General features: G+C 37.4%; 1 protein-coding gene across 9 annotated transcripts in view; it reads left to right on the top strand.

The window, feature by feature from the left end:
* Nucleotides 1–18,657, top strand: part of HELZ (helicase with zinc finger) — a 186,075-nt gene that overhangs the window by 98,904 nt on the left and 68,514 nt on the right. For 8 of the 9 annotated variants that reach the window (XM_059149522.1, XM_059149520.1, XM_059149523.1 and 5 more), the window contains 6 exons: nucleotides 880–1,010; nucleotides 6,674–6,853; nucleotides 7,417–7,521; nucleotides 13,534–13,712; nucleotides 16,533–16,651; nucleotides 17,864–18,009. In XM_059149522.1, the coding sequence (XP_059005505.1) occupies nucleotides 880–1,010; nucleotides 6,674–6,853; nucleotides 7,417–7,521; nucleotides 13,534–13,712; nucleotides 16,533–16,651; nucleotides 17,864–18,009 (860 nt within the window). The remainder of the gene's footprint in view (nucleotides 1–879; nucleotides 1,011–6,673; nucleotides 6,854–7,416; nucleotides 7,522–13,533; nucleotides 13,713–16,532; nucleotides 16,652–17,863; nucleotides 18,010–18,657) is intronic. The other variant, XM_059149525.1, reaches the window with a different exon arrangement.

Genomic DNA, 18,657 nt, shown 5'->3' with positions numbered 1-18,657 from the left:
GTGTTCTGAAGTGAGGTAACTTAATTATGGTTGTCTGTAATGTCCTTGTCAGCTGATACTGGTTTGATTTTCCACCTTCTGTTCTAACCAGAAATGCAGTTGATTTTGAAGTGTTATAGAGGTAGGTGGAGAATTAGACCTCTGGTAGCTCTCGGAGAAAACCAGTTTGGTGATTAAGTAACATCTACAATGTTTCAGTCTTACATGAGGCCAAACTTTCTGATTAGAATTTTAAATCAGCAATAGAAGAACAGATTAAAGGAAACTAAGCCACATTCAGGGACAGTTCTCATTGGAGGTTGTATCTGCTTATGTTCTCCTCTCTTTGTGTAGGTGAACTGTGTGTTCACTCTGCCATATTTAACTGGAGAGCCAATCTTCTTTAAAATTTTATTTATTTTTCTTTTTTCTTTTTAAACATAAAATTTGGTGTTTGTTATTTATTCATAGTAAATTGATACAGTGTCCTGGGCCTGATTTTTTTTAACCACTTAAGAGATAATATCTCACAGACGTTCTACGGATTTCATCAAATATAGTATTTATAGGAATATGGTGGAACAAGATAACCTTTATTTAGATATTAAGTGACTCATAAGTATTTCATTTTCTTTAGATGTTAAATAAGGTTAATAATGATATATACATCATTGGTACTAGTAAGTGGATAATTTATGTAAAGTGTACATTACAGTGCCTGACAGTAAGTAAACAATGCAAATATTAGCCATAATAATTCTTATTAAAATAACATTGCACTTAAGAGAATCTCTAAACTTGGCTTCCCAAAAAGGTTATCTCCACAAAAATTTTTAGCAAGCTGCAAGCATTGATGTTTGCATTCATGCATTTAAAATTTTTTTTAATTTTGTGTTTCAGGTTGAACTTCAGTTTCAATTAAATCGATTACCCCTCTGTGAAATGCATTATGCGCTAGACAGGATCAAGGACAACGGGGTTTTGTTTCCAGACACCACTATGACTCCAACCATACCTTGGAGTCCTAACAGGTACAGAAAAGGAGATGTCTCACTAGAAGTGAAATTGAATTTCTGTATCAAGTAATGCCAGTATAATTTTTAAAGCAAATTTGCCATACTCTCCAGGAGCCGTGTATTAGTGGAGAAAGGGGAGTGAAAAAGCCCTTGAAAGGAAACCTTTGAGTTTCATCATGTACTTTCTTCACTTTTCCTCAGAGTCTAAATGAGTTCCGTTGCTTTTCTCAACAGCCTTAATTTGATAGAATGCCAAGCGATTCAGGAATATTTCTGAGTATAAGTTGAATGGGAAAATTAGGATCTTTTAAAAGTGGTTCAAACAGTTCATTTAAAATGATTTTTATCATAGATAATATTTCAGAAACTGCTCTCAGGTTAAGGGTTGTATAAATATTTTCCTGCTTCAATTCACTTTGGCACATCTTCGTAAGTGCCTTTATAAGGGTACTTCTGATTTGTTTCCAGACTAACCCCGATGGCTGTGTGACTGCATCGTTCTTCTCGTCCTTTTCCCTGAGTTTTTATCTTCTTGGCCCCTGCTGCTGCCCTGCTCATTCCACCTTTTATTCCTTTCTTTTTTAATCTCAGTGCCTCTCCACAATAGAAGGTTATTTATTTATCACTTGTGTCACTCCAGTCATGGTCGGGTGGCCCTGCTCCACCACTGATGGAGGCCCTGGTATCTTCAGTAAGTGGTTTCCATGGTTTCACCCCGTGTGTTGACATCCAGCTGGCAAGCTGGCAGGCAGGGGAAGAATGGCCACAGGGGATCACGTAGGAAAGTTTTATGGGCCAGGCCTAGAAGTGGCCTATAGCTCTTCCCCTCACATTCTATTTCTTTCGGTTCTAAAAACAGAACAAAGCACAAGATGCCTTACAACAGAAAACCCAAATCATTTCTCCCTTGTTTCACTTACCCTTAACTATCTTTTTTGCATTCTTCATTTTATTGCCAAAATTCATGAGCAGGAGTAGTTTATGTATTTCTGCTTTTTTGTATACTCATCCTGTGATCTCCGTTTTCCACTTCCTCACTGTCCCGGAAGTAATCAGTGATCTATAACTGTAAAACTCCAGTCTTCTCAGTTCCCATTTGGTTCGCTTTCTTTGAACTTTTTCCCTCCTTCCGTTCTTACAGCCCGTGTATAATTTAGAGCTGGGATACATGAGGAACCTTATAGTCGGTCTCCTGTTCTGTAGTTTGTGTCTCCGTTCTCTGGGCCATCCCGCATATTTCTGCCACAGTTAGTTTGCTGAAATAATCATTTCATTTCAGTAGTTACATATCTATGAGGGTGTCTCCTTGATATGTGGAGAGTCCGAGCGGCCGAACGCCATCCTCTTGTTATGTGGCCCCATTGACAGGGCTTTCCAGCCATAGCTTCAGATTTCTTCTACATTTTTCTACTTGACACCCCCCCCTTCCCCCTCTAAATCCCCATCCTCTAGCCATATTGAGTTACCTTAAAGTTTCTTTAATTGGCCCTACACTTAATTTCTTTCTTTCTTTTTTTTTTTTGATTTTATTTATTTGACAGAGAGAGACAGAACGAGAGAGGGAACACAAGCAGGGGGAGTGGGAGAGGGAGAAGCAGGCTACCCATAGAGCTGGGAGCCCAATGCGGGGGGACCTGATCCCAGGACCCTGGGATCATGACCGAAGCCAAAGGCAGATGCTTAATGACTGAGCCACCCAGGCACCCCAGTTTCTTATCAATTTTTAAAAAATTGTGGTAAAATTTACATAATGCAAAACTGACCCTCCAAACCCCTTTTAAGTATATAGTTGAGTATTGTTAAGTATATTCACATTGTCATGCAGTCATTCTCCAGAACCTTCTCGTCTAGTAAAACTGACACTGTCCACCCATCAAGCTCAGAGTTTCCCCCTCCGCCATTTTTATCTGTAAGTGATTTTCTTTCCCTGAAATAATCTTTGCCCAGTGTTATCTGTTGATCCACCTGTCCTTTAAGATTCAGTCCAGCTGGGGCGCCTGGGTGGCTCAGTGGGTTAAGCCGCTGCCTTCGGCTCAAGGTCATGATCTCAGGGTCCTGGGATCGAGTCCCGCATCGGGCTCTCTGCTCAGCGGGGAGCCTGCTTCCCTCTCTCTCTCTCTCTGCCTGCCTCTCCATCTACTTGTGATTTCTCTCTGTCAAATAAATAAATAAAAAGTAAAAAAAAAATTAAAAAAAAAGATTCAGTCCAGCTCAACTGCTCTCTCCTTCAAGGAGATGAGCCTGACCCTTCCATTTTCATTTTTCCAAGAAAAATACCTTGAGTACCTTCTGTGGGTTAGATTCAGTTAGTTTTGTGCTTTCAAGTACAATTATACTCAAATTAATTTTTGTCACTTGTGTACATTTTCCCGGTTTTGGTACACTCTGAGGTCTTTGAAGGAAGACACTGCGTCGCACTTATCTGTCAGTCCTCAGCACGGCCTTACACATTATTAATGTATGACATATTCAGCTGACTTAGAGTTTCAAGTTTAAAGAAGGAAATTACGGTTTCAAATGTGAGAGCATACCAGTAAACTTTTCGGCATATACTTGATATGTTTACTTCTGAAAATTATATTGTACATAACGGTATATTCAAGTACAACTGACTGCAAGGGTTAACTGCAGGAGTAACTAAGAAAATGTCAGGTATCAGAAAACATCTGAGCATGAAGAGATTCCATACCGCTGTAATTTAAATAGTAACTAAAGGTGTCTGAGTGGGGGAATATACTGAGAAACCATTAGCCGTATAAAGTCTTTTTGGGGATAAGGTGGAATACAGGTAGATAAATGAGCATGTGGTCTGTAAACTAATTATAAAAATGCATTAGACCAGGGGGAAAAAAGGACTCTGAATTAATGTGATTCAGGGTTTAAGTAATTTTTATTCAGAATGAGCTTGAAGAGACTATGTTATTTTATTTTAAAGATTTTTATTTATTTATTTGAGAGTGAGCGAGTGAGCACTAGTGGGGGTGGGCAGAGGGAGAAGCACACTCCCCACTGGGCATCAAGCCTGATGTGGGGCTTGATCCCAGGACCCCGGGACCAAGACCTGAGCCGAAGATAGACGTTTCCCCGACTGAGCCACCCAGCCGCCCTGAGACTGTTCTTTTAAACTGTGAAAATCGAGATGGGTCTTACTGGCACATGTATTCTAAGTCCTCTTCCCTCTGTTGAGCAGGTGGCACACTAAAGACAACTTGTGCTCATTGGCCTTCCTCATTCATGACCTGAAACTGTAGACGTGACCAGCATTGATGGTTTCTGATCTGCTCTGAAGCATTTATTTATACTGAAGCAGTTGATAAGTAGAGTGGGCTGTATAAATAAAGAGATAATATATTTTAGAGCTATACCTATAAATTCGTCATGAATGTCTTAGATCGATACTTTTATATATAACTTACTGTTTGTCTCATTTATAAGTTCATCGAAGTCACCACATTTGAAGAATTAGAGCATTTTTTTGAAAACTTGTTTTTGGAAGTGTGTATTGGTCAAGTAATATGTCATTTTTCTGAAGTCCTCAGTGAACGCGGTGATAGAAACTAATGTTAATTGAGCACTGACTGCTCAATTATTTTTCTAAACAGCACCTCATTTGATCCTAGAAAGACCATCTGATACACAAGTCATTATCCCCATGTATAGGTAAAGGAGCCACTGGGGTCAGGTGTGGATGCAAGTAACAGTTTACTGAACTAACTATGGCTTAAACAAGTAGAGATGGACGCCCAGAGGTGGGTAGGTGGTCCAGGACTTGCAGGGGCTCCGCAGTACCATCCAGGACTGAGGTGTCCCCGCCTCTCCACCTTAGAGCATACTAGTTTTCTTCATGCTGGTTTTCTTCCTGACGTCTGTTACCTCTTGATTATAAGAGGGCAGCTGCAGTTTTGTTTACAGGATCTCTTTCCAGCCATGTGAAGGAGGAATGCAGAGGGGCAAGAGGGCTTCCTCCTAGTGAGGGAAGAAGCCCTTCGGAGGGGCCTTTTCCTTTAAGCTCATTGACCAGAGTTGGAGCACCAGCAGAGGAGGGAGGGCAATTGAGTGTTTTAGCTGTCTAGGCTCAGTAGCAGAGGAATCGTTCCACTGTGAGTAGTCGTTCCACTGTTTTCCACATATATTAGATCTGGATTTAACAATTACCTAAAGTAATTTCCTCTTTTACAGAAAATGGAACATTGCTAGGTGCTGGCAGAATTATGAATAAATAAGCTGTCTAATGATGAGAGATTCTTTGAAGTCAAAAGTTTGATCTTTAGTCAGTGGTTTCCAGGAAATCTAGTGCCATTGGTCAGAGTTCTTTTGTTTTTTACTTAAAAATTTTAAGTTTTGAAAAAATAAGTAATGGCGTGTTTATATAGTTAAAAGTTTATTTTTTAAAGTTTTACATTTCCTCAGAGACTTCTGTTTGTTTGAAATTATCTGTCCGAATAAAGCATTAGTTACACTTTTTAAAAACTGAAAGTATTAAGATTTTCCAGGAATAACTGGTTTCTGATTACTGTAGAGTACAGCCTCAGAGAGAAGGAGTTTTCCCATCCAAACTGCGTCTTGCAGGAGTATTTTGTTGGCACTTGGAATGTAAATTTTCTAAGCATCTCCTTACACACCCTTCCTATTTTGGTTTACATCCTTATCATTTTTGCCATAGTTGTTGCAATATTTAGTATTTTAATTGTAGTTGTGAAAAAGAATGCTGTTGATTCTCCACTTGGTTTGATCCCTTGTAGCATCTGCTATCCATTTAAATCCTCGAAACTTAGCCAAGTCATAGAAGGGACACTCGTAAGATCCCATTACAGCAACCATTTGTGCTACTGTGACAGGTGTTCTCTGCCCTGAAAAATAGGACATCAGTACATTATGTGTATGGGGGAAATAATAGAAAACATTCCTTATTGTTTGGCCTTTGATACCTTTTTTTTTAAAAAAAGATTTTATTTATTTATTTGAGAGGGAGAGAGAGAGAGAAACAGAGATAGTGAGAGAGCATGAGCATGGCAGAGAGGGAGAAATGGACTCCCTGCTGAGCAGGCACGCTGCCGTGGGGCTCGACCCCAGGAGCCTGGGATCATGACCTGAACTGAAGGCAGATGCTTACCCAAATGAGCCACCCAGGCATTCGTCCCTCTTTGATATCTTTTTTTTTTTTTTTTAACTGCCGTTTTCTGAATTAAGAACTTTGTAAACATTTAATAATCTCTTGTTTTCAATTTCACTAAAGAGAGCGTTCAGTGGACTAGAATTTGAAATGTGGTTTGTCTCCCTTTTGCATTTTACTTGCTCTGCAAAGAAACTAATACTTCTTTATTACCAGAAAAAAAGTTTCCTGATCTTTTATGTAACAGGGAAATTAAATTTTTGAGACATTGCCATTACTATTCATAGACTTGGTAGCAGCTAGACTAGAAGTGTGTGTGCCTTCTTTAGTTATCACAATCTTTTTGCACTTGGAATCGGACAAAATAATTAAAGTGAGTTTTGATCAACATAGTGAAGCACCCTGCACGGCTCTGTTGGGTATATTTCTGAAAGGAAGTTTTAGAATAAGTGTTTGTTTTTGTAGGTGCTTTGTTTCTTCAGTATTTTTAATGGTTCAATAAAATTTAGGCTTGTGTTTTATTTGTAAAATGCATGTGTTTACAATAAATTTTTATTTTCTGTAGACAGTGGGATGAGCAGTTGGATCCTCGGCTAAATGCAAAACAGAAAGAGGCTGTCCTGGCCATTACAACTCCACTTTCAATACAGCTGCCTCCTGTTCTCATCATTGGACCCTATGGGACAGGCAAAACATTCACTCTAGCTCAGGCCGTCAAGCACATACTCCAGCAGCAGGAGACGAGGTGAGGTGGTGGTATGTGTGCTCCAGTTTCATCATTAGGCCACAACCTCTGTCCTTGTTGTGAGTACAAAGCTAAGGCTAGCAAGACCATATTAGTTCAGCTTGGAAAAATTAAAACAACAACAACAACAACAACAAAACAAAACAAAACAAAAAACAACAAAGGAAAAGAAAAAGACCCACACCAAAACCCGAAAGGACTAAAATTTGAATTCTTTTAAAACATACTGTCTTTAAAAATTGGCAACATAGAAAATGATAGCTTTTAAATAGCCATCTGAACTCCCAAGTCTGCTAAGGAATTGTGATATACGTTAGAGCCGAAAGACTTGGGTGCATAAAGTTCTGTGTGTTAGATTTAAAAGTAATTTGGGGGAAACTTGTTTCCTTTACAGCTTAGAGAGTTATAGTTTCCTGAAAACATCATTGAATAATATGTTGGAGATTGATGAGTAGGTTGAGGGAAATGTTTGATATTAAGATGGCCACTGCTTTTGTTTGGTATTATACTGCTTGAGTAGTTTTGTGTTTTATCATTCTTTTTATTTGCACCATTTATTTCAGCAGGATCCTCATTTGCACCCATTCTAATAGTGCTGCTGACCTCTACATAAAGGATTATTTACATCCATATGTAGAAGCAGGCAATCCCCAGGCAAGACCTCTCAGGTATTTTTTAAGGCTTATTATGTATCTGTGTCATACTTTATTATTCTTAAGAAAAGGTGTCTTTAAAGATTTTAGTAACTTGGAGAACACAAAATCTTTAACTGTATATTGGCATTTGGAGGTGATGCCTTTTGAAGCAGTCATTTAAAATTAAGGAAAAATTTAAAAAATCTTTGACCATTCATTTCTTTAACATTAAGTAAAGAGAAAGACATCCTTTTTTAAGTTTCGTATGTAAAAATGTTGTTACAATCTGAGCAAATTTTGATGTGTACCTCTAAGAGCTACTATGATGAAATAATATAAAAATGATTTGCTTAAATCAAATCTAATTGAAATTCCAGCATATTTTGCATGGCTGAGTAGTCATGCAGTAGATATAAAATTTTGATTGTGATCATGCAGGTAATTTCATAGAAGTTACACTTTAGAGAAGCATGAAATATTGAAATGATTTCTGCAACAAAATGTAATTCACTGCTATTTACAACTTTTTACTATCATATAAGAGACAAAGTGTCAAAGAAAAGTTTATGTTGATATAGAAAGGTCGTTTTAAGTGTATATGGATATGAAATGTACCTAAATACGGATTGTGGGGGAATAAAATCCTTTTCTTCAGAAAACAATAAAGAATCATTAAATGGTTGTTTATACACCATTTGCTTTCATTGTTATATGAATTAATGTTTGGTTTTGCCATTTTACAAACTAATATGTCATGCCCTGTGTTGTTTGAATACAATTATTGCTTACAAATTAATTTCTAACCACACTTTTGAATCATAATCCACTAACTTTTTATTTCTAGTTGAGTCCAGGCATGGAAAAGTGAGATTATGCCATTTACTTCTTAATAACCACAACCAAAGCCATTTGAATGATTTTACAATTGCATTAAAAAGAACAATAAAGAAAAAGGTGGTGTGGTCTGCTAACACAGGTTTTTATGCCATACTTTGTTTCCACTCTGGAAGATAATTCAGAGCAGAAATAATTGTTTCAAGTAGAATCCAGTTGTATTTAGTAAGAAAATATCACATATGTACAATCTCTATAAATGAAAATGTGGTATTTATCACTGGATAAGTTCATCAGTGACTAGTGTGCTTCAGATTCTGATCTTTTTTAGTCATAAGTAAAAACTCAGCAGCTAGTAGCAGTTTTGCTATGAGTGTTCTTACTTTGGTGGAGGTGTTTCGTTTGCTTTTATTGTGTGTGTTTCTGTCTGTGTATGTGTCTGTTATGTAGGAACTGTGACAACTTCAGTTATCATGGTGTACGTGGGCTTGGAAGCAATGGAGTAGCCCCCTCACATCTTGATTGACCTAGGATATAGGTCATTTGATATTTGGGGCTAAAGAGCTCTTGTTGATTAACATCTGCCATGTGACTAGCATTATGTTTAACTTTTCCCATGTAAAATTATGTTTTGACGGTTATAATCTATCTAGATATGTAGTATTAATAAGTTATGTCTCAGTAGGATGTATGTGTAGTTGTAGTGCTTCAGACACAGAAACTGGCTCTTTAGCAGAATATCTCACCTCTCTGTAAGTCTCAAGGGTGGTTCAGTCAAAAAGCTTGGAAAGTACTTAAATTTCTAGTTACTGCATTTAGTAAATGGTATAAAATAAGAGGTTTGACTTTTTCTAAATCTTTTCATTTTGTGGTCCTATATTTTCACCATGGTTTTTCTCTTTGGGAATGGTGTTAACTTGTAAATGTATTTCCTAGGAGGATGGTGCATTGAATTATTAAAATTTATTAGTACTGTATGTTATTACATTAATTCATATTAATTTGTAATTATCCTGATGGACAACAAACATGAAAGATATGAGAGATGGGATAGAGGAAATTAGCATGACTGAGCACTCGGGAGGGATTAGCTTTATCTGTCCCAGGATACAGGAGAAGGAACACAAGGGGGCACTAAGTGTCTGCGTGTGACTTTGAAGATTTGCTGTGTCTGTGGTGTAAGGTGGTTGAAGTTTGCCTTCTGCATCGTGTAGTCTAGAGTAGGCCATGGTAGATGCCATAACATGTGAAAATGGTCATAAGTATTAAATAGTTTATTACAGTACATATGACATATGTTTAAATATACACATTTACAATTGAAATGTATAAAATTATATTACTTGCTGGGAGTTGAGCTTAAAATATTTGGGGTTGGAGATTTTAGAAACCATTTCAGATTATATTTTATTTGGCTTTTACCTCTTATTTCATCAGAATTAGTAGACCTTAATTTGGACGAGAGAGGAAAACACAGTTTCTGTGTAGGGTTCTGAAGATCAGTATCTGGTTCTGACAGAATTATTACTTAGTAGATAGAGGTTATCCATGGAGAGAGTCTATAGTTATTGCTTTCTGGACAAATAGAAGGTATTTGTTTTTTATACAGATCTTCAGAGTAATAGATTTTATTCTGGTATCAGGTATTTCTGATTCTGTAGTAGCTTGTGTAGTAACATTTTGGAAGGGTTGTTTATTGTTTATGAATTCAATACATGAATAAAATTTCAGTGAATTAAAATTATGTATTACCAGACAATCTCCTACTTTAACAGTCATAATTCATGTGGGATCTGTGGATAGTTTGTTCCTAGAAATATGTAAATTACTTAGTTGGTGTCACATTTAATACTATGAGCTTGAAGGTGTCACTTGTCACTGTTCTCCAATATTGAAAAATATTAGTTGTGTTTCAAACAATCTTATAGATAGTGTCTACCTTAAATGTTGCACAAAACGAAAGCACAAAGAAAGTATTTAAACTTTTTGAAGTCAGCACCAGAATATTTACTTTTAAGGAAATATATTCTTAACAGTCAAACTTTGTCTTCTTACTAGTTTCAGCTTGAGGTGGTTTTCCAAGGTAATTGTAAAAAAAGTCAGTAGTGAGCCTTAGAACTTCTATTTTTTATTTTTTCTTTGAGTAAAAAGTGGTGCTTGGCATTAGAATTGATGAGTAATTTGAAAAACCATTTTTCCAGTTTTATAATGTGAAATGTTCATTTAGGAAAGTATGGAAAATACAGAAAGGAACAAGGAAGAAAATAAAATTATCTGTAATCTCAGCACACAGAGATAAATACCACTAACATTTTAGAGTTTAGTTTCTAGTAATTCCTTGGTTTAAATGCATGTACTTTGGTTAATATTTATGGAATCATAATTTTATAAATGATTTTTTTCAGATAATTTGTAAAATGAGATTTTTTTAAATGATTTTTTAAAAAATTTCTTTATTTAACAGAGAGAGAGATCACAACTAGACAGAGAGGCAGGCAGAGAGAGAGAGGGGGAAGCAGTGTCCCTGCTGAGCAGAGAGCCCGATACAGGGCTTAATCCTATGACTCTGAGATCATGACCTGAGTCAAAGGCAGAGGCTTAACCCACTGAGCCACCCAGGCTTCCCAAGATTTTTCATTTATTTTAAAGTAAATTCCACTTTGCTGATCTGATTAAACATTTTTTTTATTAAAACCTAAAACTCTTCTATTATTTATGTTTTATTAAACTAATATTTTTATTATTTATTTGTTTACTTAAAAGATTTTATTTATTTGAGAAAAAGAGAGTGAGTATAAGCAGAGGGAGAGGTTGGGGGAGAGGGAGAAGCAGGCTCTTTGCTGAGCAAGGAGCCTGATGTGGCCCCTGGGATCATGACCCAGGCCAAAGGCAGACGTTTAACTGACTGAGCCACCCAGGTGCCCCCATTTTTGCATCTTTTAGAAGTGATATTGGTTACTTCTATCAGGTTTACAGTCCTTCCTATCAGAGTAATGTTTTTAAAAGATATTTCTTGACTTTTCTTATTTATATTTAGTTATATTTATTAAATACTTTTTTTATTGCTTTGCTGAAAAGTAATGGTCAGTTTTAAGTGTTTCATGAGAAGTGAGAACACATTTTAGAAGATCATGAGATTCGGTTTTATGCACATTACATTTGAGCTGCCTTTGAAATATCCTGAAGGAGACATATGTTAAATAAAAAGTTGATATGCATTCTGGAGATGACAAGGTCTTGGCTGGAGAGAGAAAAGTGTGTTGAGTCAAGAGTATTGGTGGTGATTGAAGCCATGGGCCTGGCTGAGATGGGCCGGGAGAGAACAGAGCCCGAGAAAAGGAGTGTGCTGTGTCAGCCGCGGGAACCCTAACCTAGGGAGGAAGAACGAAGGCCAGGAGCGGCTGAGTCATGGGAGCCGAGGGCGGGGAGTGTGGCTCGCAGGGAACAACAGCAGAGCTGGGTGCTGCTAGTGGTCAAGCACCACGATGGGCCTGGAGAATAACCAAAAGATTTAGTAACACGGATGTTTGTATCCCTTGACTGGAGCCCATGCTCTCCTGAGTTCTTTTTTACTTTGACTGCTTCTTGCCAGTTTCCTTTACTGTTCGCCTCTTCTTTTCCCTGCCTCTAGATATTGGGGGTAACCGTCAGTCGTTCTCCCAACTAGTTTCTCTTTTATCTACACTTACTCTCCAGCTGATCTCGTCTAGTCCCTAGGCTTAAATATTATCCCAGGTGTATGTTTCTTGTCCCAGACATTCTCCTGAGCTTCAGACTTCTATATCCTCCTGCTTATTGAATATCCCCACATGGACGTCTGCTACTGAATTTGTCCACAACTGAGTTCTGTTCTCACTTCAAATCTGTTCCTCACTTTCACCATCTTTGAAAACACTGTCATTCATCTAGTTTCAAAGGCACAGAATCATCCTTTCTCTAAAATTGCACATCTGGTTCACTAAATCCTGTCAGCATTACTCTCTAAATGTTTAGTGAATCCAACCATTTTCACATCTTTACTGTTACCACCCTGATCCAAACTGTCATTTTTTTCTTGTCCAGACCGTTGTAACAGCCTCTTAACTGTTCTCGCTGCTTCTCTCCCCTGCCCCTGTCCAAGTCAGTTGTGTGTTGCAACCAACTTGTAGTGGCTTGTGAGACCCAGTCATGTACATGTCTTCCCAAGTTCATGTTCGGTGACATCATGTTGGTAGCTTGAAATTGGCCATGGTAGTGGATTTTATTCCACGGAACTCAGCAAACACTACAGATCAGCACCACCCCTCCCCTCCAAGCTGGTCGTTCAACATTTACCAGCACACCACTGTCCAGCCCCCCCCAACAAACTATATATTCTGTTCAGAGAAACAGAGTGGTCCTTTATCAGCATAAGAGCATGTGACCGCCCTGTCAGAGCTCTCTGATGGCTTTCCATTAAAATCAGAGTAAATCAAAGCCTTTATGAAAGCTTGGAAACCATGTGATTTGTCTCTGTGCTGGAACGTAGCAGACACCCAGTATATCTTTGTTGTACTGAGTGGGTGGATGGATGGATGCCTTGTTTCTGTACCATTTTAGTAGTCTGTCGCATGAGGCCTATTGGTATTTTTCTTTTGCAGTTAATGGAGAGATGCTCTTAAGATTTTTTGATTGTCCAAAATTTAAATTTATTTTTAAATCTCCCTTAGATAATATAGATAAACCTCCTTTAGATTTAAACATGGGTGTTCAGAATATATTCTGAAGTGAAATGCAGATAACTTTTAAGTTTCTGTTGTAGGTGTGCAATTCACTATTTTTTACTAGCATAGGTAATTACAATATTAATTAAGTGTATTTTTGTAAGATTATTCTGGAAAAAAAGTAATTCCTAAATGGGAATGTTTTGAACTTAAAAAACTATATAGTGTTTATGAAACTGTTGGTAATTCTGTTGTAAGATTGATCTGAACACTTAAAAATAATTAGGTATTTATTTTATGATAGTGCATATGCTCTCTGTTTGAATCCGTTTTTGGTAGGGCATAGTCACGTACATTTATATGTAATATACAGTTGTATGTTAAATTCTAACTCAGTAGAGTGTTAATGGTTACCAGATTTATTTGTTAATGTCCAGATATGGTAGTCTTAACACAATAATGTTAATTTTTTGATTATGCTGGTAAGATGTTAATAAATATAAATAGGAAATATTATCTTCTTTTATAGGGTATATTTCAGAAATCGCTGGGTAAAGACTGTCCACCCAGTTGTGCATCAGTACTGTTTGATCTCAAGCGCACATTCCACCTTTCAGATGCCACAGAAAGAAGATATTCTTAAACACCGAGTGGTTGTTGTTACATTGAATACTTCCCAGTACCTCTGTCAGTTGGACCTTGAACCTGGTATGCTGACTCAAGACACAGATAGGGTGTCTCTGAATGCATAGGGCTTCTGCATTCAGTTTAGACCAGGGGTTGGCAAACTATATAGTCTGTGGGCCAAATCTGGCCTGTTGTCTGTTTTTATAAATAAAGTTTTATTGGACGGAACACAGCCATGCCCATTTATTTACCTATTTTTTATGTATGGGTGCCTTTGTGCCACAGTAGCTGAGTTGAGTAGATGCAGCAGAGATTGTATGGCCATCAAAACCTAAAATATATACTGTTTGGCCTTTTACCAAAAAAAGAAAACAAAAACAAAAAACCAACAAAGTCAACCCCTAGTTTAGACATTTGAGTGACCACTATTCTGTTTGTTCTCTTATCAGATGGTATTTACTTACTATTGGCCATGTGAAAAATTCAAATTTGGATAGTATGTGTTTTTTTTTTAACAATTTTTTCAAGTTTTTGTTTTAAAATGCTGTGTGTTATACAGTGTAGAGACAGCAATCATGATAGGTTTTTCAGACATGTTATTAAGATTATTATATTTAAGTACAGTATCTGTAAAATCAAACTAATATTATATGAAGTACAGATATAAGATGACAAGTAATTCTGATAACTGTGGGAGAACTTAACCATCAAAAAGTGGTACCACTTTAAGGTATTTGCTTTGGAAGAATATTCATTTATTACTGCCATATTATAATGGTTGACATTGCTCAACACTTTTTTGCTCTCTTCTTTTGGAATTGCTTTCAGAGCCAGTGACAGATTCTTTTGAACTTTCCAGTCCCTGGAAGGTAGATACTGTTCTCTTCACCTTGAATTCCTGGCATCTGGCCCAGGGTATAGACACCTGGAGGCCCTTGATAAACCTCTCTTTATCTTAAATGAATGAATGGTGGCCAAACTTTCTTTTTTGAGGGTAGATTTAATTTTAGAAGAGCTTCAAAATCTTTCTGAGCCACGTCTGGTAAATAAGGTAGGTGATCAAACTGAGCAGTGCCATTAGGAGTAAAAAAAAAAAAAAAAAAAGGAGAGAGACGTGCCTCTCATGTAATGAGACTTATTTTCTTGTGCATACAGCTCATAGCTGGCTGGTGAGGGCAGTTACAAAAGCAGAGTTTCAAAAATGTTTTGAACAGTGACTGCATCATTGGAGTGAGTTCTATTTCCTCCCAACTGACTTCTTTGAATGGAACAGCACTTATTTGAAATGTAAATTTTGGTATGTTTATTTAACAATCAGTCTCATTACTTCATGGTTATACTCTGCCTTTTTGCCGCTTAGATGAAATTCCCAAACCTCCTAGACAGTATACTTTTGTGGGAAAGTGTAGAATGGCTTTGAAGAGCCAGAATATGGAAGAATACTTAGAAGTTGCCCATGTGCTTTGTTCTGGGCTTACTTATATTTGATTTCATTTAATTCTCATATCAGCCCTGTGGAGGGAGGGTTCTTTGGCAGAAGAGAAAACCAAGGCTCAGGCTAAATCAGTTTGATTAATTCAAGTTCTCTGTGCTAGCTTAAGTGATAGCTCTAACAGTTTCATGATATATCCAGTTTCATGATTCAAGCTAGCTCTATTTAATTAAAATGTCATCTAATGAAAACAGTGGTTTTCAAGTAATTAGTTTTGTAGAACAAAAAGCACAGAGTTCCCTTAACAGGGAGAAAAATGTACAAGGCTCTGTCATGTTTGGGCCACTGTCAGGAAATAAATAAGTTGTTGATACTTACACTATCAACCGTAACCATAACCTTTTGTCTGAATGATGGTGGTCATTACTGCTGGTCAGTAAGATTTAGAAGATTCCCAACCTAAAAACAAGTTGCATAAAAAATGGTTTGGGACTTGCTGATATTCGTAGACATAGGTATAGAAACGGAGGTTTGGTTCTTGAGCCCTCCTCCCAGGAGACTCATCAATCCAGAGTTTTATAACTGTCATTCTGTTGAGAAACTGCTTCGTTCTTTTGCTATGCTAGTAAAAAGAAGGCCCCTTTCTTCCTAACTCTGTGTATTGGCAGCAGGGGAGAACTTTTTCCTTCTCCGTATTGAGACCGTAGGATTTTTGCCTCTTTCCCCACTTAGGGCAAAAGGACTTCCTCCTCCCTCTGGATACAGAATCCTGTGCTCCAGTGCGAGTGGCTGTAGCACTAAGATGTGGGATGCCTCTTACTCTAGATGGTTGGCTTCTGTCTGTTCCTTTTTGCACGCTGGTGATTTTGTTTTTCAGCCAGAGTAGGCTCTTAGACAAGTAATTTTATAGATACACCAGACACACACAAAACCCCCTAATAATCAGATTAGTGAATCTGCTCATCGACATTCCCTTTGTTTTAGTCAAGGTTGGATTATAACTTTCTCCCTTATATTAGATTTCAGGTATGATTTTCATTAATATTTAATATGCACAATAAAGCTAAAGTTACTTATAAACTGCCATTGTTTTATTTTTGATATTTCATCACACAGATAATGAAAGGACTATCAGTGTTCAGTTGCTGGCCCTTCTTTTTGCTGCAAAGCTGCTATCTTGTACTTTAAACATCTTTTTTAAGTGTACTCAGTCAGCTGTTCTTCCGGGGGCCCTTAGCACCAGATGCCATTTCATATCTACTAGTGGGTAGAATAGTTATTTCTTTCCATCTCTGTTCTTTACATAATGATTTAAATTAATGATTTTCTAAATTGGGGATGGGCATTGAAAGTACTCCTAACTCTGAAATCAGCACACTGAACTCTTTCCTTAGCAGAAAAGGAAAGAAGTACTGCTGCCTTTATTGCCGCTGTGAGATGCTTTACTGTGTTTATACTGTACTTTGTAGGGTTTTTTACACACATTCTATTAGATGAAGCTGCCCAGGCCATGGAGTGTGAAACCATTATGCCTCTAGCATTAGCAACTAAAAACACTCGGATTGTCTTGGCTGGTGACCACATGCAGGTATGCGCCCTCTGAGTCATCGTATGGAAGGAGCTACTAACTATGTTTTAATGTTTAATACTCTGTTTTCTAAAACGTCCTACGAAATTGTGCCCTGCATTACAGTATAAGTACTTTAAATATTTCTGTGCTAATAATGAAAAATACTGCCTTTTCTGAAGGAAAATTACTATCCCACTGTTTTTTTCCTTCTTTGGATAGAGAGTGGAATGAGTGAGTCTGTCAGTGTTATATGTCATGCTTTTAATTTGAAGACCAGCTTTCTAAGTGTGAAATTTGATTTTTACTTTTCTTTAGAAAATAAATTTAAGTTGACCTCCCTACAGTTCCCCAGTTCTTGTCCCTAACATTTGTTTTCATGAAGGGTTGATTTTTTTTTTTTTTTTTTTTTTTTTTTTTTGCCATCATGGGAAACAGCGTACTTAATTCAGAATAATCTCCCACATCTCAAAGAATGTGTTTGAGTTTATAGATTTCAATACCCACATAAGGAAAGAGAAATAGAATTTTTCTGTTAATCTTTGTTTTACAGAGTTGTGGTTTGAAGTTCTTTCTCTTCTGCTCTGATCGAGGTTGAACCTATGTAGTATTGTAGCTCTGACGACATCATGAAAGAGTTGAATGTAGAGGAGGAAATTCTGTTTATGTTTCTTTGCCAAGAGCAGTTTAATTTTGTTCTCTAGTCATCAAAAGTATGATCAAGAATGGCTCCTTATACTTTATGAGATAAAAAGCATTATTTTACTGATTATTCCATTAAATTTTTGAACCATAGGCTGTATATCCTTCCAGCTCACCCTTTTAAATAGTTGATCAGTTTTAGTGAGATAAGTGCCTCACTCCCTCAGTGGTGCAGTAGGGTTGCATCTCTGAAAGGCACTGAAGTAATAGCTATTTATTATGTTGGGGGAGCCCTTCATTAACCTATGTGTGGAAACCCTGTGCTGTGTTGATATACTGAAATGAAGATTTAGAAATTTTAACCCACTGAGCCACCCAGGCGCCCCAAGAGTTAGAAATTTTAACCCAGTTCTTTATGGTAGTAAAATTGTTCAGAGAAAGTATTTTCGATTCTGCTCATTCCAGCATTTGGCATGTTGAGATTTAGTACATCAGAGGTTTCAGGATAGTGGATTTTTTTTTTATAAGTAGGTTAAAAAAGTGCTACTTGCATATTTAGTTAAATTTTCTCTGTATGTTTGTCTGTTACAGCTCAGTCCTTTTGTTTACAGCGAGTTTGCCAGGGAGAGAAACCTTCATGTTTCATTACTTGATCGACTCTATGAGCATTACCCTGCTGAGTTTCCATGTAGGATCCTCCTCTGTGAGAACTACCGCTCCCATGAAGCTATCATCAAGTAGGTGTGCCCCTCGTGTATCACACTTCCTGCAGTCTCAGGGGAGGGAGCTCACTGTGGCTCTGGAAACGAGGGACAGGCTATTCCCAGCACAGTTACATGGTGTCCCTGACATTGCTAGTTCGATGAAATATTATTTCTGAAAAAGAGTGCCTCAGAGGTCAGCTGTCATGTTCCACAAAGTAGGGCAATCCTGGAAACGAAAATTTTAGGTTCTACCAGTCAGGATGTTTTTCTGTGACTAAATATGTAAGATGTATGTAAAACTGTATGTCAAATATATTGACAGAACATGTAGTAGTTTCGTTTATGTCTGGCCGTGTTATACAGGGCCTTTGTTTTAAAAGTAAGAAGGGAGGAAGCAAGCAAGGAAGGAAAACCTGTGAAACTTAGTCATGAAGTTTTTTTTTTTTTTTTTTTTTTTTTTTCTTAAAGATTTTATTTATTTATTTGACAGAGAGAAATCATAAGTAGATGGAGAGGCAGGCAGAGAGAGAGAGAGGAGGAAGCAGGCTCCCTGCCAAGCAGAGAGCCCGATGCGGGACTCGATCCCAGGACCCTGAGATCATGACCTGAGCCGAAGGCAGCGGCTTAACCCACTGAGCCACCCAGGCGCCCCAGTCATGAAGTTTTTAAAGGTTTCTATTA

Source organism: Mustela lutreola, chromosome 15 (assembly GCF_030435805.1).
Source record: "Mustela lutreola isolate mMusLut2 chromosome 15, mMusLut2.pri, whole genome shotgun sequence".
NCBI lineage: Eukaryota > Metazoa > Chordata > Mammalia > Carnivora > Mustelidae > Mustela > Mustela lutreola.
Note: the sequence above shows the minus strand (reverse complement) of the source record. Positions and strands in the feature narration are given on the sequence as shown.